The sequence below is a fragment of the Alligator mississippiensis genome, chromosome 1 (genome assembly GCF_030867095.1).
Source record: "Alligator mississippiensis isolate rAllMis1 chromosome 1, rAllMis1, whole genome shotgun sequence".
Lineage (NCBI taxonomy): Eukaryota > Metazoa > Chordata > Crocodylia > Alligatoridae > Alligator > Alligator mississippiensis.
This window is the reverse complement of record NC_081824.1, coordinates 165792531-165815451: the sequence shown is the minus strand read 5'-3', so window position 1 is coordinate 165815451 and position 22921 is coordinate 165792531. Positions and strand designations below refer to the sequence as shown.

The window sequence follows — 22921 nt, the reverse complement described above, 5'->3', positions numbered from 1 at the left end:
TTCCACCGTGGTTCAGACAACCAGCTGCCCCATCCTATATGCTGTTCGCATTTTGGACCCCAGTCAGGTATTTCTGCTGAGATGAGACCCTAAACTTCTGAAAGCAATCCCGGGGTGGGGGCAGACCATGATGGTGATTGTGCCACTGACAAACTACACAGGACTACCAGATGCCTGTGAGCGTGCCTGAATTTTGGGACTCCACCCATGACCAGCTTCTCCACTTGTACACCCTGGCCAAGCTCTGTCTAGGCATCCCAACAAACTCAGTGGATGCTGAGTATGCCATCTCTGCCTACAGATGAGCATTCACCCCACAGAGGCAGGCAGTGTCCCTCTCAAAAGCAGTTGGGTGCAGCATGGTTATGTTTAACTCCTGAACAGTCTCTCTCAAGGTTAGCATGGGTTCAGTAGCATGCTCTTGTTAATGTCCTGTAACAAACTGTATATACCTGATGTTCCTTCCAGTTCATGTTGTGCATAGTACAACTTCATTTTCCTGAGGTCTTTCTGCGTATAGTTTAATTTAAGTGCTGACTTAATAAAGTACATATAGTTGGTGTTAGTATAGTACTGGTTTTCCTCTTTAATAACATTTACACTTGGTATTTTTTAAAATTCATTGTCTCTGTTGCTTTATTTTAGCCAGGTAGCTTGCTTTACAACTCAGCTGGGTACGGGAATTGTTTAATCGCCAAACTTAAATTGTTTGTTTACTCCATAATTTTTGCCAGCCACCCCTTGAAGAGGGAGAGAATTAGTGAATTAACAAGGTAGGCAGCTCCAGCTAGGGCTTTCAATCCATGCCTGGGAGGGGTGGGAGCTGCAGTACCCCTCGTCCAATTAGAGGCATGGGGGGGGGGGGGGGGGCACTTTGCTCCACCTTCAAAATGGCTGCCCCAGATATATGGCCATGAAACTGGGGGCCCCAGCTGCATTACACCCGTGTAACTGGTTGCTGGGGCCCATGAGTTTGGTAGGTCCCTACACATAAACTAGTATAAGTGATTGGAAATTGATCAAAACCCATAACTGTACATAAGTTCAGGGTGCACAGACTGGTTTAAAAATGGGGAATCCCAGTCTAAGACAGCTCTGAATCATCATGGTATCAGACTTAATCAGTTTAGGTTAGACCAGTGCATTGTGGGTGTCTGAGCCTGGCTGCACCCACACACATGACCCTGTGACATGCCAGGCAGGGCCCAGTGCTGGGCAGCTCCTGGGATGGCAGAGTCACTGGGACAGGGGCAGGCATGGCTGGGAAGTGCAGTGGGCTGTGGGTGTGTGGGGCCAGGGCTCCAGGGACGAGGGCAAAGCAATGGGACCCAGCTCCAAGGATGCTGAGCCGACTTGTGAGGACAGCACTCTACTGCTGCCTGCCCCACGATGCTGCCTAGGCAGCCAGCTGTGCCCTGCCCCACCACTCACCTGGCCATTTCCAAGACTGCTGACATGGTGAGCAACTTGGGGGTGAGCAACCCCCCTGCAGCAGTTGCTGCCCCATGTAGTGCTGGACCCGGTCCCTGTCCTTGCCCCATGCCTAGGATCAGCGGGGCTGCTCTGAGGGGGTCCTCAGCGAGTGGCACACTGAGGCCAGAACTCCCACCCTGCAGGGCACCTCACCAGGCAAGTGGCAGGGCACAGCAGAGCAGAGCTGGCTGCCCAGGCAGCACTACAAAGCAGGCAACAGCAGAGCACTGTCTTGGTATCTTTGGAGCTGGAGCCCATTGCTTTGCTCCTCCCCAACCCTGGGGGTGTGCATCAATGACAGCCCCAGCCCTGCACATTTGCAGCCATCTGCATTTCCCAGCCACGCCTGCCAGTGTTCTAGTGCCTCTACCAGCCCAGGAACTGCCCAGCACCAGGCCCTGCCTGCAGCCAGGCTTGGATGGCATGTGCGCCTGCCATCCTGGGCTGGGCCAGTGGGGGACAGCCCTAGGTCACTAGAGTATTGGGTGCAGCTCGCCCCTGTCCTGCCCTCCCCACCAGCCCTACTGACAGCTACCTTAGACCTGAGTCACCACAGCTGGGGCATGCAGCAGGAGCTTCCATCAGGCCGCTCCCCGTCACTGCCAGTGGCCAGCTGTCAGCAGCGGTGGCAGGGGTGTGGGAGTGGAGGCAGTCTACTGGGAGGCATGTGGGAACAACCTGAACCTGCTGGCCAAGGCCGCTGCAGGCAGCATGCATACTCCCCTCCCTCACTGCAAGGGTGAACATCTGTTCCATTCACTCCTGGCCTAACTTTGGGCACTTAGAGTAAGCTGCAAAATTTAGACCACTTCCACTTTGAGCTTTTCGAATATATGTATTTAGCTTATGAAAGTAAAAGGTGAAAACTATCACATTAACCCCGCACAAAAATTAAACTAATCAAGCTTATTATGCCTATGTAGAAAAAACATTTCTTCTTCTGTTTCTGCTCTGGCTTATACTAAAATGCAGACACTGCAGTTACTGAAACAGCAAAGTCTACTTTTTTTCCCCGATTACTGCTTTTGTGAACATTAGTTCATCTCTGGAAATGCAAAGTACATACAGTAGCCTCAAAAGTCAATTACCACTGTTTGCAATTCTTAATAAACTTTACAGGGATAGCTGCCTTTTCACTTTTCCTATAAAGAGCCAAATCCAGGATAGCAAAACATTAACTATTTTCACAGTAAAGTTTTACATTCAATATTAAATGGATATGCTTGACAAGCCTTATAATTTTTTCTTTATATAAATTAATTTTTGTTTTATTCTAGATTTTATTTCATTTCAAGTTTTAGTAGTAATATTTTTAAATACAGATTCTTTTTACAAGTGGACATTTGTTTTAATTGATTAAATATATTCAAAAAGTTAAAGTATAAAGGCAGGATATTAAACCAGGGTTTCTTACTCTCTTCATAATTGTTATTTGTACTGGACCTCTTGAGCGTTTGAATTTCCTGAGAAAGCATGGACAGCCGGTCTGACTGAGTGGGTGTTTCATCATCATCTGGGTCAGGCGATTCCTGCATCATTTCCTCTATTTCTTCAATCACCTTTACAAAAAAAGAGAAATGCACATACATATACACATACTTGGGATAAAAAGTAAAACGGAATGACTTGTACTGTGAGTACATTCAAGCTCATCTTTTTATTTGTAAGGTTTTCTAATTTTAGATATATTTTTCTGTAAGCACAGTTTAGTGTTGCACAGCAAAGCCAGTTTTGACACTGGATTCAGACTGATTAATGCAAAATTAGAATATAAATAGAAAATGAGACTATTTTATTTGGTCTTCTCACAAAAAGTGTACAAGATGAATATGTTCAGTTTGATGGATGACTAAATATTAAAAGGATGAATCTGTGAAGTTATACAAAGACCTATGCATCTTCATCGGTGGATAATCTTCAAAAACGAGCTTGAATTCCCTTTCCTGATATTCAGTATAAATTTTATTTCTTAATTTCATCCCATTTCCTCAAACTAAGCCATTTAGTACCATCATAAATAATTATTTTAGTTCCTGATATTTTTATTCTTCAAAATATTTATACAGAGGGCTATGCTGCCCCTTGAACACGTACAGTAAAACTAATTTTGTTACCTTATTCTTTCTATGCAAGTCTCTCTCTCCAGCCTCTCAGTTATTTTTACTGTTCTTCTGCAGACATTCTCCAAGTTCCAGAAGACTGGAAAAGGGCCAATGTGGTGCAACCTTTAAGAAGAGGAGTAGGGAGGATCCAGGAAACTATAGGCTGGTCAGTCTGACCTCAATACAAGGTAACATTTTGGAAAAAAGTATCAAGAGGTCAATTTGTGAGAGAGTGGCAGAAGGCATGATGCTGAAGGATAGCCAACATGGTTTTGCTGAGGACAGGTCATGTCTGACCAACCTCATCTCCTTAGATGTGGGATAGGCGGTTGATGTCATATACTTGGCTTTTAAAAAGGCCTTTGATATGGTCTCTGACTATGCTAATCTTTAAAGGGTGCAGAGAAGGGCCACAAGAATGATTAAGGACAAGCCTTATGAGGAAAGACTAAGGGATCTGGGACTGGGAAGAAAAGACTGAGAGGGACTTGGTGGCTGTCTATAAGTATGTAAGGGGCGAATATTGGGAGCTGGGAGAAAAACTGTTCACTAGAGCGCCCCAGGGGAGGACAAGCAGCAATGGCAATAAACTAGAGGATGGCTTCAGGTTGGTTGCAAGGAAGAACTTCTTTAGGCAAGGGTGACCAGAATCTGGAAGAGACTTCTCAAGGAGGTGGTATAGTCCCCAACCTTAAAGTCTTCAAGAGGAGACTGGACAGACACCTTGCTGGGATCATATGGTCTCAGCAGTATTCCTACCCAGAGCAGGGGGTTTGGACTTAATGATCTTCCAAAGTCCTTTCCAGCCCTTAATTTCTATGATTCTTATGTTTTACTACTAGGTAGGTATGCATTACTGAATACAAACCTTTTTTTGTGTTAATACCAGGCCTATCAAAAGAAAAAGCAAATCTTCCAGTTCTGTAAGTGAACAGTGCACAGTTTTTTGCTGTCACAGCAAATTAATTTTTATTTACTGTTGTGTGTTTAATGAATACGCTACCACTTTAGGTGTATTTCAGTATTCCTTGTTTCCAGGCTTCAATCCCTCTCTTACACTGAGAATTTATTATTTAAATTATTTCCTGTCCAGCTACATTGGCTTACCTTTTCCAAACTAAATCTGTTTTCTGTTCGTTTTTCCTTCTTTGTCCATTTTCATAAAAATATTCTGATTATTGATTAATACCCACCAACCTGCTAAATTTACAAATATTAATACACTTTTTAATTTCTGGTTCCATCTTATTAAAGACAAAGATTAATAAAATGGGTACTACAGTACCCTGATAACTCTCTCATTAGTTTCATAATTAACCACTTGAGTATTGATTTTGTTTAAAAACTTTTACCCAGTTTTCATTCTATATGGTGGTGTTCCAAGCAAGGCACTTCATATTAGTTTTGCAAGTTCTCATGAAGAAAAATAAGGTTTAAATCTGAACGTTTCTCATTATGACTTCATTTAGCTTTTTGTAATTTTATTTTTAAAAGTAACTAAATTTTTATGGTAGCATTTAAGTAACACTGGTTTGCAAAGCATGTTCTACATGATCAACCAGTACTTCTTTTACCTTTTTAACATTTGTTTCATAGCTTTAGTTTGGCTAGAAAGCAGACACAATAGGACAGTACTTGGCAGAACTCCTTTTTTCCATAATAAGACTGGTACTATATTTTCTTCAGGAAGAGTTTACTAGAAGCATATGAAGAGCCCATGGGCTGTTTCCAATCCTATACAACCATGGTTCCATTTTCTACTTTTCCTGAGATGAGATTTTTAAGATTTAAGATTCATTTTGATTTTAGATGGGAAGATTAAACAGGATATCAGATTTATTTTGAAAAAAAGTGCGACACATAACCTTCTAACCCTTTCCATGTTGCAATTACAGCTATTATGACTCTCAAATGCACAACAGTAGGCAAAAGCTGATCAAGAGAAAGAAAGAAAACACTAAAAAAAGGTATTAGTTGTCTAAACAATAGTTAATGAGATCAAAGCTAAGGTACCACGTGCCCCTCCAGCACGAGAAGTTCACAGCCATTCAAACACAGGGAAAGGGTGTGTGCGGGCAGAAACACGAAACACAGCACTGAGGTATATCACCTTGTAACAGGGAACCCTAAACCTATTACTGAGCTGAGGGTGAGAGAGGGAGAGAAAGAGACAGAGGCAGAAACCAAGTCAGAGATGGAAGCCTTGCCCTTCCCCAAGTTGGAAGCTAGGCAAAGGGAAGAAGAGAGAGGTCTGCCCGGCTGGGGAGCAGGAACTCCGGGGGGTTGTGTGGGTACACAGGAGTCTCTTATATTTCAGACTGCTGGGAACTCCAGTGGCTGGGAAGCTGAAAGTCCCAGAGGAAACACTGGCAGCAGCAGCACAGCCCAGCTGGAGATACCTGGAGTGCCCTTTAACGGGTAGTGTTCCCTTTTTGTTTGCATTTATTTTTATAAGTATTGACCCAGAGGCAGAGGGTTTCCCGGGGGCGGGGGTGGAAGGGTGTTCTCTTTTATTATTAAATATTTACGTAAGGTGGAAGCCTGCGATTTTTGTTGGACTTCATTGGGTGGACTGGGAGTGTGGCTGCTAGGGAAGTGTGGAGGCCACCTTGAGGTGCACCCAGGACTAGAACCCCTGCCCCAGACAGGGCAGATGACAGAGAGAGGACAGAAACTAGAGAGGGCTGGAGCTCCTAAGCTCGGTCCCGGCAGAGTGGGCCTGTGCCAGATAGAGCACAGCTAGAGAAAAAGGGGTGGGGGCTGAGGAATAGTCAAAACCCCAACAGGTGCTTGCAGGCGGTGACTGATTTAGTGTTAATTAAGTGAGAAGCCTCCTAAAGCTGACATTGCATAACATCCGTGAGGCATGGTCATAATTATGAGGGCTGCTGGAGGTCACAAATTTAGCCTTTAAAGTACATAGGGCTGGACAATACAGAGTGAAAGGGAGCAAGTGCAAGAGAGCAAGCGCCTAGATTTTCCAGCCTCAGAGGGCAGCCTCCCCTCCTTACTTTAACAACAAGGCATGGCAGGAGAGACCCTGGGAGGCTGGAATAGGAGCATGACAAGATAGGGGTGGCCAAGAGTGGGGAGTGACAGCAATCCCAGGTGCCTCTCCTGTTATACTCCCCATTACCAGGTTTCCACAAATCTGTTTTTTTTTAAGTCAAAGCCTGGTTGCCATACTGTGTTTCCCAAATATACGTACTTTAAAACTTCCTTGCTTTAAGATAAGGTACCAGGTTAAAAAAAAAAAAAAGAGGTGCACTGATACATCAGTCCGATATCAGAACAGTACTGATATGAAGAAGATTGTCTATATCAGATATCAGCCCCATGGGACCGATAATTTGGGTGATAAATGCCCATGCTGCGTGCAGCTGCAGCACGGCACAGAGCAGAGCTGGCAGCACGGAGAGTTCCCCACTGCTTGCACCCTGGGAGGGTGGGAGTGTTGGGGGAGTGGGGTGTGTGCTCTCAGATCTGTGTGCAGGGCGGGCTGCAGCTGCCAGGCGTAGCCGAAGCCGGTACTGCGTGGGGCTCTTCTCGCTGGGGGCTGGGCTTGGAGTGGGCACCATCGGCACTGGGAAGAGGCTGTAGTCACCCCAAATTTCACCTTAGCTCTGCTCCCAGCCCCGTGCCACCAGGCACAGCCCCAGCTGAACGCCCCTCCTCCACCCAAGCACTGGAAAAAGCTGCAGCTGCACCGGGCAGCGACACAGGTCTGGGTGCAGAGCTGCAGTGAAATTTGGGGTGGCTACAGACTCCTCCCAGTGCTGCTAGAGCCTGCTCTGAGCCCGGCCCCCAGCAGGAAGAGCCTCGCGCAGCACCGGCTCCGGCTCCACCCCACAGCTGCTGCTCGCCCCATGCAGTGCAGATCCAGGAGCACACGTCACCCCCCACCCTCCCGGGGTTCAAGCAGCGGCAGGAGCCACCCCCACCCCACAAGCTGCATCTCCATGTTGCATCTCTCCTGCTCTGGCTAGGCAGCAACTTGTACACAGAGGCAACACTCAGATATGTGACCCTTGTCAAAATGGCACCTGGAATGACAAATGGTGATGGCCACTGCTCTGGCAAAGGAGAGGAGATAGATCTTAAACCCTGAAGTAATTTTGAACTTTTGTACCTGGGGGGTCTAGTATAGAAGGAGGAGGACAGAAACCCTATCAGTGTTTTGGCTTCCCTGGTTGCTTCTGTCTAAACTTTTCTTTTCACCCTTAAGTAATTAGTCTAACAAGAATTCACCACAAAATAGAATACACTGCAGTGATAACTACTCTCTGTCTTAGAGGCCTGCAGCTCTTCAATATCTGTCTCACAATCACAGAAGGCCAGCGAGGTCCAAGATAAGTCTGGGCTGCCTGCTTATATCCCCATAAGAGCCCAGGTGGATATCACTATTCAAAATAGAATCCAATTTTATGCATATGGGGCACGTGTGCACCAAGAACAGAATTTCTCTGAAGGACGACTCACAGAAGTAGTCATTTCCCTAAACATTATCTTTAAGAGGCACAGCAATTTTCAAGACAGTACAAATAAGCATGTGGATTTTAAATTGCGCTGAAGTCTTTTAAACAACAGGCAGTTCTCAAATGTAATAAGAGCAGGGTGCTGCTGCTCCACTCTAATATTATGCAACACTTAAGTCCTAACATCTAACTTCCTTCCACATATACATAAAAAATTATTCCTCTACTGTACTGTTCTTGAAAGCCACACATTATACGTTAATTTCAAAATATTTGACAATAAAATCATCAGTTTTCTTATATGCCTATATGCCATATGCTTTATTTAGACATATTTCTTTCTATATATTCTTCCTCCTTTGGATTTCTGATGGACTTTGATGGAAAAAACTGAGGCACTAAAAGTAATGAGAATTTCAAATACTGTAAATGAGATTCTAAAGCTGACAGAGCAAAATATATTATTATTTTCCTCTCAAACTTTGAAGAATGCTACAGTCCCTCATGCAACCTTGAACCTGAAAGCTTGCTTAATAATTATTTTCCAACTATTTGGGTTGGTCTAATAAAAGATATCAGATTCAACCAAGGAACCTTGTCTGCCTATGTCCTTAGATCAACACGGCTACAACCTAACCCCTATAACATGGAAGATATCGAATTCAGCTGTCCGAAATGGAAACTGTACAACATGAAAAAGAAAGAAGCCAAACTCAACAGCGATATATATTTTCTAAGCCTTTGCAAGAAACACAACTTCGTTCCCCGAGGGCTAAACATCTACAATTCTCTGACAACTACACACAACTCCAAATATGCTTCACAGCTATGCAAAAGAACTTCAGAGAAAATTAGAAATCATCTACTTCACCTACTCTACTCTAGAAGAGACCAACTCAGGAAGGAAATCACCACATACTACAACTTAAAAGACAGAAATCCAATCATCTTCCCTAACAATATACAATGGATACAAAGAGACTATGAAAAACTTTCTACAACATTCATCCTATATAAAAAGAAGAAATAGAACAAATTACTCCAAGGACAAGCTCCCCAGCCACAAAACAACCATCAGAGGAACAACACCAACACCTTACAACACTCCAGCCTCAGACTTGATAAAACTGAAAGCAGCAACCAACCCGCAAATATTATCAATCTCTCTACACACATGCTTACCAAAACTGAAAAATCTGTCCTTTCTAAAGGCCTAAATTTCTGTCCAGAAAAATACCCTAATAAAATACTTCAATGTGGAGAACTAGAAGAATTCTTCCGATGCCTCCGCCTCAAGGAATATTTCCACGACCAAACTGAACCCACTCCCAACAACAACTCATCCTCTGACAACATTCAGGAAAGGATCAATGCCAAAAAGCCCCCAAAAACATCAGATCGGACACCTCACAGTGGACAAAACCCTAACCTTGACTGCTACATTGACTGCTTCAGGGAAAGAATGAACAATGAAATAATCAGCAACACACGCCACCACAACAACCTCTCTCTACCAGAGAAAAAGGCCATAGAATCTCTAAGATCTAACCACCAAATAGTAATAAAACCAGCAGAAAAAGGAGGAGCCATAGTCATCTTAAACCGTGAAGACCACATAAAGGAAGCCAACAGACAGCTCTCTGACACCACCTACTACAAAGAACTACAAGAAGATCCTACTCCCCTTTTCACCAAAAAACTCAACAATACCATCAAATCATTTCCATCAAGACTACAAGAAAAACTATATACCTTGATTCCCCCACTACCTAACCTGGGGACTTTTTACACGCTCCCTAAAATCCACAAACAAGGGAACCCTGGCAGACCTATCATATCCAACCATGGGACCCTAACTGAGAAAATATCAGGTTTCGTCGAATCAATCCTAAAACCGCTTGTCACCCACAGAGCAAGTTTTGTACAAGACACTACAGACTTTCTACAGAAACTTAAAAACATAGACCACCTTCCCAGCAACACACTCCTAGCCACCATGGACGTAACCAGCCTATAACCAACATCCCACACCAGGATGGCATCCAAGCCTGCCTTACATATCTACAGGAACAAGATTACAACCCAGAATACAGACCCAAAGATATTACTGACCTTATACACTTCATCCTCACACACAACAATTTCACTTTTAATAATCAACACTTCCTCCAGATGATGGGAACAGCTATGGGCACTAAAATGGCTGCACAGCATGCCAACCTTTTTATTAGCCACCTGGAAGAAGACTTCCTCAAGAACTGCACCATCAAACCCTTGCTATACTTAAGACATATCGATGACATCTTCATCATTTGGACTGAAAACCTACAATCTCTGATTGAGTTCCATCAGAAATTCAACAATCACCATCCCTCCATCCAACTTTTTCTAGAATAAAAAGGAGATGTTGGTGCTGGAGTAGACATGATGATCAGTATCCAGAATGATAAAATACAGACCACGTTATACAAGAAACCCACAGACCAACATACATATTTCCACAGAACCAGCAATCACCCTAAACACACCAAAAAGGCTGTGATATACAGCCAAGTCCTCAGATACCACCGAATTTGCACTGAAGAGAACACCCGGGATCGCCACCTCACCAATCTTAAAAAGGCTTTTACCCAACAAGGACACTCCTCCAGAGATAGATTGCACATTTGAAAGAGCCACCTGGATACCACGTGAAGAACTGCTGCAGTACAGAAGAAAACCCCCCACAAATCGCACACCGCTGGTTATGACATATCATCCCTCCCTTGAACCTGTACAGAAAATCCTCAAACAATTGCAACCCATACTAGAAAGAGACCCTATTCTTAAAAAGATCTTCCCAGAGCCACCCATCCTAGCCTTCAAACAAGCAACGAACCTCGCTAACCTCACCATCAGAAGCAAACTTCCTCAAGCCCAGAACACACCAAAGGGATCCAGACCGTGCCATGACAAGAAATGCAAAACCTGCCAACACATCTCCACCACCCCCACTATTACTACAGCCCACAACAGAGCCATCAGCATCCCTGGATCTTACAGCTGCACCTCCAGAAATGTAATATACCTCATCCAAAGCACCAAATGCCCTGATGGAAAATACGTGGGAGAGACCAAACAACAACTGCGCACCAGAATGAATGCACACCGGAAATCTATCAAAGGCAGAAATACCCAATTACCTGTGGGGGCACGTTTCTCACAAGAAAACCACTCTCTCTCCAATCTCTCAGTCCTGATCCTCAAAGGAAACTTACAAAACACTTCTCAGAGACTAGCCTATGAACTCTACTTCATCAACCTCCTCGATACTAAAAAATCATGGACTAAATATAGACATTGGATTTATGACATATTATAACCTGCCTGACATCTGACTCCCCAGGTATCTCTCCACTTTCATCCCCCTTCTCTCCCTTCCCCCCGCCTCTCCAGCCTGTGTCTCACCCATCGACTCCTCAATCTACATTTTCACTGACTACCTGTCTTGTATACATACCAGCCCAGCCGCTGGCTTCTTTACTTTTCATTCCATCCAGGAAGAGCACACACCAACTGCTGAAACTTCCTTAGCCTGACGAAGGGTTTTTGAACCCGAAAGCTTGCTTAATAATTATTTTCCAACTATTTGGGTTGGTCTAATAAAAGATACCAGATTCACTCAAGGAACCTTGTCTGCCTATGTAACTATAAAGCATTCAATCAGTTTCTATCCAAATTTTTTCAGCGTCCATTAAACGAAAAGGTATGTCATTAAGAGCTAACACATAGTAGTAACACTGGATACTTTACCTGTTCTGCTGTGAAGAGCGGCTCGTCATTGATGCAGGACACTATGATAGAGTGCATATCTAACTGCTCTCTCAGTTCTTCATCATCTGACAAGTCAAGGTTCAAACCATCGTTTACCTAAAACCACAAAGAAAAAGGGGATGAGGGCTGAAATTAAATTATAAAAAGTCTCTAATAATAAATAATGGAACCTGAATTAGATTCTTGCTTTTAAGCACTTAAAACCCAATAAACCTCAATAACAATTAAAATGAAATTACAAAGGAAACACATTTTATCAAAATAATCAAGGTTTACTTTTGACAAAAACATAAGCATCCACATTTTTGTTTTGTCAACATGCTAAAAAGTACATAACTTAGCAATGAAGCCACTCACATGCCACCCACTGAATGCCATACAAACATTTGTAGAAAAGGCAGTGTTAAGTCCATCATTTGTAATTGTTCTCTACTCTTTCAAATGGAAGACATCAAAGTAATGAACAAGAAAGCTATACAAATCTGATAAAACTAAAATCTGTTATAAAATAACATTGTTGTAAGATCAGTGATATTTATATATTGAAAGACATCAGAATTTTGATGTAAGCAACAATTACGAATACATTTCCCAAAAACAAAACCATTTTTTTCCTGGAAACACACCCTGTACGTTTTATTAAATGAAAATATACCATATATATCATGAAAATAATTATGTAAACATTTATCCCTCAAATACATAAAAACACATTCTTTGAATAGCTTGCAACTCAGTAAGTAAAACAAAAAACCCGCAATAATCAAATCCTCTGATTCCCCTAGCTACCAATCTGTTAGGCCTACAATTTTGCCTTAAAATACTGATATACTTCGAAATGATTTGCTTTTTTAGCATCGTATTAAGATGTTTCAGTCAAATGAACCTGAATGTGCCAAATGTACGTAAGGCTCAGTTGGCAATTCAGCAACACAGGTCTTTTAAACAAATTGTGAAAATTTTGAATTCAACATGTCATTTATAGCCACTTGTTCAAACTCTGGGCATTCAGCATTTGTCATGCTGGGTACAAAAAAAAAGATCTACCATCACTGAATGTGCAATGTCAGGGTACTTTTTACACTTTAGATCAATTTAGATTTTTGCCACGTCTGCAATGTTACTGTCAGAATGTATTTTGTCAAATCCTTCCAAAATTAGCTTCAACTGCTTTTGTAAAATCTATCATCTGTGAAGTATCTTGTGATAAACATGTGCCCAAACCCCTCTGCTGTTCAGTGCAATTCTCAACATACTTGTGACAGGTGGATACAAGTATACAATCTTCTCAAGAACCCTGCCAACTGTCACTGAAAAAGGAGAATCACTGTCCCAACTTTCTGTCAGGCAGCAAAAGAATTTCTGTTCTTTTGAAATTCAAATCAGGCCATAAGTATATAATAAAACAAATTCACATTTAAGAACAAAATGATTCCCCGTCCAATTCAACAGTTACAATGCAATTTAGAGATTAATTCTGTAAGGCACTGAGTATCTCCAGTCCTTCCAGAATTTATGGAATTTGTGAAGGAGCCCTGGCATCTACTAAATCAAGTCCATTTTGCCTTTTAGAGAAGGCATGTGCTCAACCTCTTTCCACTCCAAATAAGCAAACTTAATAGGCTTTAAAGGTGCAAGACTTAGAACTTCAGACCCACACAGAATATCCCCATTTTGAGGATATGGGCAACTCCTAAATACTGATCTACTTTGTGCTCACAGGCATACAGGAAGGTACCTGCCATTATTCAGAACACTGATACTGCTGAGCTTTGGAGAATAGGCTTAACAGGCAAATGTCTTATGTCCTCTTTATAAAATTAGCTTCCAATTGCCCCCAAAAGGTGTTGTTTGGATGTGAAAGATCCTCAGACTTATCTTGTATACTGTACTGCAACGCTGAGGGCATCAATTCTGGATGCAACTATTTTTGTCATACAATAGACCACCTTAATCTGAAATCATGTAATCTTAACTTCTGATGGCAAAATTTTAAATGGCTGCTGCATCTCCTGGAGAAGGCATAACTTTTCTTAAACACCAAACCACAAGACCAGTACTTGTGCATGCCGGTGCATCAGTGCTGTATATTTTTTCAGCTACTACCCAGTCACATCTTAATATATTTCTCAGTCCAGAAACACTCAGCTCTGGAACTCTATGGATACAGATTTAGGCAGTGAAGACTCAATCACCAAACACGTATAGCAAGGAATAGCTGATTTCTGCTTACTTGCACAGTACCACACATGAAAAGCCAGGGTGGAAGGAAGATGTTTCTACCCTTCTTTCTTCCTCAACACAGGTTTAATTGAAGAGACACTACTATGAAATTCCTAGCAGTCTATTACAAGAAACTTCACCTTGGAGTCTTGGGATGCTTTTCATCTTATTTAAGATGATATCAGGCATCCTTCTGATAATGGATTAGGGATTTTAGTTTCTCAAAGAACAGGTCAGCTTCCCCTTCTTTTGTTCTAGAGAGAGGGGATCTCAGGAAACTAGGGTCAGGTGACCATTCTCTCTCTCAACATCCCACCTTCAAGTCCCTTCCCCATGACAAAAGACATACTCCAAGGCAGGAATCATCCAAGCAAAAGAGTCCCTTTCATAAAGTCTGCATCTCCTGCAATAAAGACACTGACACACACATTTATATTTTGACTGCAAAGATGTAATTATAAAACCATTCAGAGCAGCTCAATGAATTCTCAAAATAAACCATGATAAATAAGTCCAAATAAATAAATACACATAACAGAAGCCAAACATAAGAGACAGCTGCCAGGCAGTGCTGCCTGATATTGCCACTTTACCCCTGAAACCCTATAAATGTTTCTTTTGGTTTTATCTTTTTTATCCCGACTCTTCCCCCCATTTGCTTCCTGTGGAGTGGATTCACTTTTACCTCATTTAATCAAAAGCATGACAGAGCTCAAAATTGTCCTCCTTTTCTCATGGGTTTTACATGAAGAACGCTGGCTCAGAGTCCAGTTTCTTGGAGTCAGAATACCTGCAGAACTTGTCCTAGTTTTCTTCCTCAGCTGTATTTTTTTAATTTCAGTAGACTATCAAGCAATGATTCTTAACCTGGGTACCACAGTACCCTGGAGCGCTAGGAGATCTTTCCAAGGATGCAGCACTATACTGTTAGGTATGCAAGCACTTATACGATTCACAAGATAAACGCAGAGATTGCAAATGGGAATGTCAAAAACATTCTAACCAGCTGTGGTCTTTCAGAGTCCTTTGCAACAGAAATGAATTATTATTTTTCCATTTCCAAAAAGCAACAAAAGCTGTGAGCTCACATTTTCCAAGGGGTACCCTGAGTCTAAAAAGGTTGTGAAGCACTGCTATAGAACAAGGGGCACATTTAGGCTTCTTTATGTTCTTTAGCTAATTTTCCCCCCTGCTCTTTACATTTTTCTCCAAAGCAACTATTTTATTTGTCGAATAATAAGAGCAAAATGTTGCTGAATTCTTTGCTTCATAAAGAACTGACTACAACATATTTGGACTTGGATCCTACAATTGGATCCACATTCTCTGCTTCATAAAGAACTGACTACAACATATTTGGACTTGGATCCTACAATTGGATCCACAAGTGCAGTTTTGCTTGTACCCATCTGGCTGGAGAATCAGACGTTGGTGGGAAAAAGTTCATGCTAAATTTACCAAAGCATAGGAATGCTTCCAAAAGGATTCAGATAGCACTCAATACACAACAGAGAAAAATGATTTTAAGTGAAACAAAACCACTTTCACAGTTTAATACTGCTTTTTCCCATGCTCCTTTTCTTATGCAAATTGGTCCATTTGTTGGCTTGTCAGCTTACTGACAAAGTTCTGAAGATGGGAAGCAGAAATATAACTTACTGCTAATGACAGTGTAAGCATGAAAAATAAAAATATTATAAGGGTTTCAGAAAACCAACATTTTTAATACAAATTACAACCTCTTCTGTTTTGTTGCTAAAAAGATGTTAGCCAGTCAGAACTTACCCCTTTTTCTGCAAGATTTAGTGTTGGCAAATGCAAAGTTCTGGTGTGGGAGGATTTCCAGTCAACTGGCATGACATTACCATAATTATCAGTCAAAGCATTCCAAATCCTATATATAAAGAATGAAATAACAAATTTGCAGACATCAAAATGAAAAACAACTGATACTAAGATAAAAAGAATATCTTTTGTTGATGTCTCTGTCAATAAGTATATTCCCTGCCTCCGCATATCCCAAAAAATATTATGACCGATTATTTTTGTGTTTTAAAGTTAAAGAAATAAAATCTTCAAGTTCAGCTTTGTTTATACATCTTTCTTGGCTCCAAAGAGACAAGTAATTTGCTAATGTGTGTACATCAGGAAAATTTTGAAAAAACAAAGAGAGGGGGAGATAAAAGAAAGAACTATGCAGCCTGCATCACTAGTTACATAGCCATAATCAAAAGCTGTTTGCGGGGTAGGCAAGTTCTCCCTTTGTCTGGCTGAATTTTACCAATGATGGCTCTTTTACCTTTTTCATTCCCCCTCTATTTTACTCCAATTTGCCTTGCTGCCAGAACCTGCAAAGCAGAAATTAGCAAATGCTGACTATGAACACTCGAGACAAAAATCATTTTTGTTCACAGGATTTGTCTTCAGAGCTAAAACTTTCATTTTTACCCTAGGGTAACTTACATGTGTGAAAAATGCAGAGATATAAAAGCAGAAAAAAAACACCAAAACATCCATACCTAGGGTGATGGGACTCTATGTGAAACTTGGAGATTGAATTTCAGATGCCTGTAGATGGGTGAGATTACCATGAAATAAAAATACTTGAGTGCTTTGTCCTCACTGTGTATATCTTGGTGTAGTTCAGACAGGTTAATTACCACCCTGGGTAATAAAAACATTGCAACCTTTTGGCAGTACAGAAAAGCCCTAGGTGAAGACTGTGCGATTTAAAACAATGTTATGATTCAACAATGAAAAGCACTGGAGAGAAGTGAATATTATGTTGTGGGAACAAAATTTACAAAGTACAGTTACAAACTAATTTGCCACAACTTTAAACATACTTACTGCTTTCTGCCTAAAACTTTCCCTATTTAGTTTCACCCGAAAGGTAGAGATTTGAGTTTTTGAAATAAGTTAAATAAATATTAAAGAAGCTGTTTGGAGCTTAAGAAAATATTTCTCCCTTAAGAAAAGACACATTCTCTTTTGGAAAATATAATACATTAAGATAATTTTCAAACAAAACAAATGCCTGCACCTCAGTGACAGACAAGGTGCTTTGGGTACATCAGGTATCTTTTATTAGACCAGCTCAAATGGTTGGAAAAAAAATTTTCTTAGCAAGGTTTCGGGTACAAATACCCTTTGTCAGGCTGAGGAAGCATCTGCAGTTGTGGCACTCTGGCCAAGCCTTAAGAAGTCAGAAGCTGATACACATTCATTATGGGTTTGTTTCCCCCACTGCCCATCTAGGGTGTGGACACATGTTGCACTGAACAAGTACCCAAATGACTTCACCTACTGGCCAGGAGGACTGGGCCTGCAGTGCACCACCCTACTGTGGAGTAAAGCTCCCACATCTAGGTAGTGGGGAACCAGGATTTTGTAAAGGTGGGTGCAAGACAAGTGATGGGGTGGTGGTACCCTGGCTCCCAGCCTCACCGCTCTACCCAGGCGGGCAGACTGTGCTGAAGGAGCAGCGTTCAGACACTTTTATTGAGTCCCACAAGCAGGCAACGATCTCCCGACACAGCAGGGAGGCTCCAGAGCTGCTCCACCCCTCTCAGTGAGAGACAGCGGCAACAGCAGGTAGGTTTCGCCCACTCTGTGCCCACTCCTGGGTTGGCAGGGAAAGCTGTGGGGGGGCAGCGGGATGCAAGGATGAGCCTGCCCGCCATGGCAGCCCTGAGCTGAGCCTCCCCATACCTGGAGACAGCAGCAGGCAGGCAAGGGGAGGGAGGGGGAAGGGAGAGAGGTGCCTTGAGCAAGGGGTCTTACCTGGCTCAGGCTCTTTCCAGAGAAGCCCCCCTGCGGCCTGCCCCTGCACCCGGGGGTGAAGCGCAGGTAAGCAGCCCCTGGGACAGCTCCTCTGCCCAGCTCCCCCCAGCATGGGGGCGCCCGAGCTCCTCCCGCCCCAGCTCAGCCCAGGCGAAAGGAACCAAACGCGCCGGGGGTGGGGAGACCCGGCCGCGCACGCGCACTCACTCGTCGTGGCGCAGGGCGCTGGGTTCGCTCAGCGGCTGGGGGTGGCTGTCGGCGCTGCCGCTGCCCCGAGCCGGCGGCTCGAAGCAAAGGGACAGCCGGGCCGCCAGGTCGCCGGGCCCGCCCCCGGCCGGCTCGGGGCCGCTGCCCGCGGGCGCCTGGAAGCCGGAGAAGTCCTGCCAGTCCCCGGCGTCCCGCGATTGCGCCGCCGCCGCCATAGCCGCCCCGAGCCGCCTGCCTGCACGCCCCGCCCCGGCGCGGGGGGAGGAGAAGAACGCGGGGGCGGGGCCGGGGGAACGGCCGCAACGTTTGTTAACTGCGGCGGGGGCGGGGGCGGGGCAAAGTCGAGCAGGTTCCTCACTCGCTCTTGAGGGAGCCTGCGATCACAGCTGTGGTGCCGGGCAGGAGGAGCCAGGCTGTTTGTGCGGGTCTTCTTGCCTGACTACACCCCTTTCTCTGCTTGCAGCAGTAGAGCTGACGTGGGGAGGAGGGGGCATCAAAATACAAGTTAGGCCAGGGTGTCATTTTCCCTAAGGCTGCCTCTGAGCAGGCCATATGTAGCCAAGCAGGAGCCCTTTGCCCTGTTTCACCTGCGCTTGAGTGCCCAGTCTCCAGCATAGGCAGACGAGGTGCTTTGGGTGAATCCTGGTATCTTTTATTAGGCCAGCTTGAATAGTTGGGAAACTTTTTTTTTTTTTTTTTTTTTTTTTTTTAAAGCAAGCTTTTGGTTTAAAACCCCTTTGCCAGGCTGAGGAAGTCTCTGCAGATGGTGCGTGCTCTACCAGGATGGAATGAGTAGTAAAGAAGCCGGAGGCTGGGCTGGGCTGTATGCAAGACAGCATGGCATCCATTTGCCATGGCAGTGGAGAGATCATGCCCTGCCTGGGCCCTTGACCAGATCAGAGCAGGTGATAGGTGATGGGCCCTGCATCAGCTGACCACCCAAGAAAGAGATATGGGAGTCCCTGTGGAAGGTTTGCTGCTAGCATTGGCTCGGTGCTCAGAAGCTGGCAAAAAGACAAACAGTGTTAGAGATTATTAAAGGAATTGTGAACACAATAAGAAGTATTATCGTGTCCCTTTATACATCCATGGTGCATTCACACATGAAATACTGCACTTGGTTCTCGTTCCCATGCCCCAAAAAGGACAGAGAACTCCAGAGAAGGGCAGTGAGGATAATTAGCAGTATGGAGGGGCTTTCACATGAAGAGGGACTCGAGAGGCTGGGCTTATTCCGTTTAGAAATGACACTTGAAGGGGAAATTATGAGGGCTTACAAAATACTAAATGGCAAAGAGAAAGGAAATGGGGATTTATCACTTGTTCTCTGGTCCCAATTAGATGAGTAGGTTGTAAATTTAAAACAAAAAGGGGTTCTCTTTTACGCAGCATGTAATTAAAGTGTGGAACTCATTGCCTCCAGATGTTGTGGAAGCTGACACCTTAGCCAGGTTTATTTGGACAGCTAGGGAGGAGTATACAAGTATTGCTCCAGCATGCAGGGATGAAATCAGGAAGGCCAAAATATAATTGAAGTTTCAGCTAGCAGGAGAAGTGAAGGGTAATAAGAAGGGTTTCTATAAGTACATCAGTAACAAAAGGAAGATCAGGGAAAGAGTGGCTCCTTTACTAAATAGGGGAGGCAGTTTAGTGACAGATGATGCAGAAGAGGCTGAAGTACTCAATGTCTTTGTCACCTCAGTCTTCACAGGCAAGGTCAGATCCCAGAGTACGACACCAGGAAGCACAGTTCGGGGAAACGGTGAGCAGCTAACAGTGGTGAAAGAATAGCTATTTAGAAAAGCTGGATGTGTACAAATGCATGTGGCCAGATGTGATGCAACTACAGGTGCTGAGGGAGTTGGTCAATGTGATTGCAGAGTGCTGGTTGTCACCATTGAAAATTCATGGCAATTGAGAGGCACTGAATGATTGGAAAAGGGTAAATATAGTGCCCATCTTTAAGAAAGGGAAGAAGGAGAGCAGGGGATTACAGACTGGTCAGCCTCACCTGAGTCCCTAGAAAAATCATGGAGCAGGTCCTGGAAGAATCCATTTCCAAGCATTTGAAGGAGAAGAAGGTGATTTGGAACAGTCTGCATGGATTCACCAAGGGCAAGTCATTGAGTCAGCAAGACCAACGTGATTGCCTTCTATGATGAGATGACCTGGCTCTGTGGATGCAGGGAGACCAGTAGACATGATATACCTTGATTTTAGCAAGGCTTTTGATACGGTCTCCCACAGCATTCTCTCAAGCAAGCTAAGGAAATCCAGGTTGGATGAATGGACTGTAAGGTGAATAGAAAACTGGCTGGATCATCAGGCTCAAGAGTTTAGTAGTCAATGGGTCGATGCCTAGTTGGCAGCCAGTATCAAGTGGAGTGCCCCAGGGGTCAGTCCTGGGGCCAGTTTTGTTTAATATTTTCATCAATGACCTGGAAGATGAGAGTGCATCCTCAACAAGTTTGCAGGTGATACCAAGCTGGGAAGAGTACTAGATATAGCAGAGGGAAGGGCTAGGATTGAGAGAGACCCAGATTAATGGAAGGATTGGACCAAAAGCGTGTTGATGGCCATCTTGCTGGGGTCATCTGATTCCAGCAGTCTTTCCTGTCCAAGTGCAGGGGGGCTGGCCCTGATGATCTGTAAGGTCCCTTCCAGCCCCAAACAACTATGAAAAGAAAAGTCATGAGGTTCAATTTGTGAGGTTTCTTACAAGTGCAAAGTTCTGCACTTAGGATGGAACAGTCCCATGCACTGATACAGGCTGGAAGCTGACAGGCTAAGCAGCAGCTTTGCAGAAAAGGACCTGGGGGTTACAGTGGCCAATAAGCTGAATATGAGCTAGCAGTGTGCCCTTGTTGCCAAGAAGGCTAGAGGCATACTGGGCTGTGTTAGTAGGAGCATTGTTAGCAGATTGAGGGAAGCTGTTCTTCCCTTCTATTCGGTACTAGTGAGGCCTCATCTGGAGTACTGTGTCCAGTTTTGGGCCCCCCACTACAGAAACGAGGTGGACAAATTGCAGTGTCCAGCAAAGGGCAGTGAAAATGGTGAGGGGACTGGGGCACATGACTTATGAAGACAGACTGAGGGAACTGAGCTTTATTTAGTCTGGAGAAAAGAAAACAGTGGATTTAATAGCAGCCTTCAATTACCTTGAAGGGTGGTGCCAAGGAGGATGGAGCAGGACTGTTCTCAGTGGTGGAAGATGACAGAACAAGGAGCAATGGTCTCAAGTTGCAGCAAGGGCAGTTTAGGTTAGAGATCAGGAAAAACTCTCACTAGGAGAGTAGTAAAACACTGGAACAGGTTACCTGGAGGGGTGGTGGAATCTCTCTCCATCCTTGGAGGTTTTAGAGACCCAACTAGACAAAGCCTTGGCTGGGATGATGTAGTTGGGGATGGTCCTGCTTTGAGCAGGGGGTTGGACTAAATGACCTTCTGAGGTCCCTTCCAACCCTAATTTTCTATGATTCTAAAGTAGGAACATCCTTGTATTTTTATTTCAATGTAGTGCAGCCAAGGTGAATGCCAAATTGGGGATATAGAATTAACCTTGTCTAACTACAAGATATTTCTGCCTTATCTCTCTCAGGATCTTCATCAAAATAGCTAACTTGATATAAACATACACTGTGCAGTTAAAAGACAACTACCACAATAGCCTCCACCTACTTTTCATGGGAAGAGCAAATTTATGCTCCTGCAGGTAGGGGTTGTACAGTGAATCAAGGATTCATCTTTAAACTAAACACATTTTGTGCCTCCTGAAGGGTATTTAGCTCTCTGTTTTTTTTTAACTAGATTAAATATGAAATATAAACATAAACTGGGAGTGTTGGGGAACCCCTTTGTCATTATGTAAGCTGAGGGAGCCAGCATCTAACAGAAAAGGTTTTAAATCTGTAGAGCCCTGGGTTGTGTGGATGGTACACCCCTAGAGCACCATTCATTTTTTTCAGAAAGTATTACACCCAGATAGCCTTGGTTTCATCCACTACTTACCCAAGGACAACTATTTCAGGCAACTGGCCAAGAATGGATAGCATACGTTGTCGTCATATAAAAATACAAATTTTATTTATAATACAGAATCTTCATTTCTGTGAATGTGCTGCGTTCTCTTGTCATGGGCCTACATGTTAGAATTCTTCAGTTAAAGGCCTGCAGAAGCCCAGACCCTTATTTTGGGGTTAATTTCCTTAGAATAACTCCAAATCTCTTTGCATATGATACCCAGTTCCCAGGCAATTACAGCTTTCAGAACAAGATAAAATGAACTTTTTTCCAATAATATACTGGCCAGGTGAAAGAGATGGCTAGGTTGTTCATCTGCTGTTAGACTGCTCAGAACTGATTGGACTTGTACATGTAGGCAGACCCCTTCTCACTTTGAAGTAACTGGGTACTAACCCATGAAACTGTAGTAATGCTCTCTAATGTTCCCTTGAGCTCTTCTGCTTTCCAATGAACACTGATTGATTTGCCTGTTTTTCTTAACAGCTACGTTTTCATTTATCTCAGTTTTTGGATAAGACAACTTCCTACATTGCTTTCAACTTCCACTGATAAAGGGAGTGATAGGGTCTCAGATCGAAAGGGCTTGGAGGCAATCCACTGAAAGGGCTGATGGATTCTGTTGTTCCCGCAGCTAGAAGGAAACGTGTTATTGCAAACTCAAGAGTTAAATAATGCTTACATTATATTGCTATATAATACAAAGCTATGTAATACACACTGGGACTTTTTGTATAACCCTAAATATACTAACTAGAATATGAAGTTTTGTACACATAACTTAGTTTGTCCCACTAGTTTCTATAGATAAACTATAGAAAGTAA

At 43.4% G+C, this 22921-nt stretch overlaps 1 protein-coding gene across 3 annotated transcripts in view; it reads right to left on the bottom strand.

Annotated features, from left to right (window-relative positions):
* FEZ2 (fasciculation and elongation protein zeta 2) overlaps positions 1 to 18330 on the bottom strand; it is a 59374-nt gene extending 41044 nt beyond the window's left edge. The window contains exons 1-4 of one of the 3 annotated variants that reach the window (XM_014600017.3): positions 18077 to 18330; positions 15872 to 15980; positions 11843 to 11959; positions 2888 to 3032 (exon numbers count right to left, since the gene is read on the bottom strand). In XM_014600017.3, the coding sequence (XP_014455503.1) occupies positions 2888 to 3032; positions 11843 to 11959; positions 15872 to 15980; positions 18077 to 18291 (586 nt within the window). In that variant the 5' untranslated portion in view covers positions 18292 to 18330. Of the gene's footprint in view, positions 1 to 2887; positions 3033 to 11842; positions 11960 to 15871; positions 15981 to 17869; positions 17975 to 18076 lie in introns of those variants that run through there. The other 2 variants (XM_019500605.2, XM_019500607.2) reach the window with 2 other exon arrangements.
* Between the last annotated feature and the right edge of the window lie 4591 nt (positions 18331 to 22921).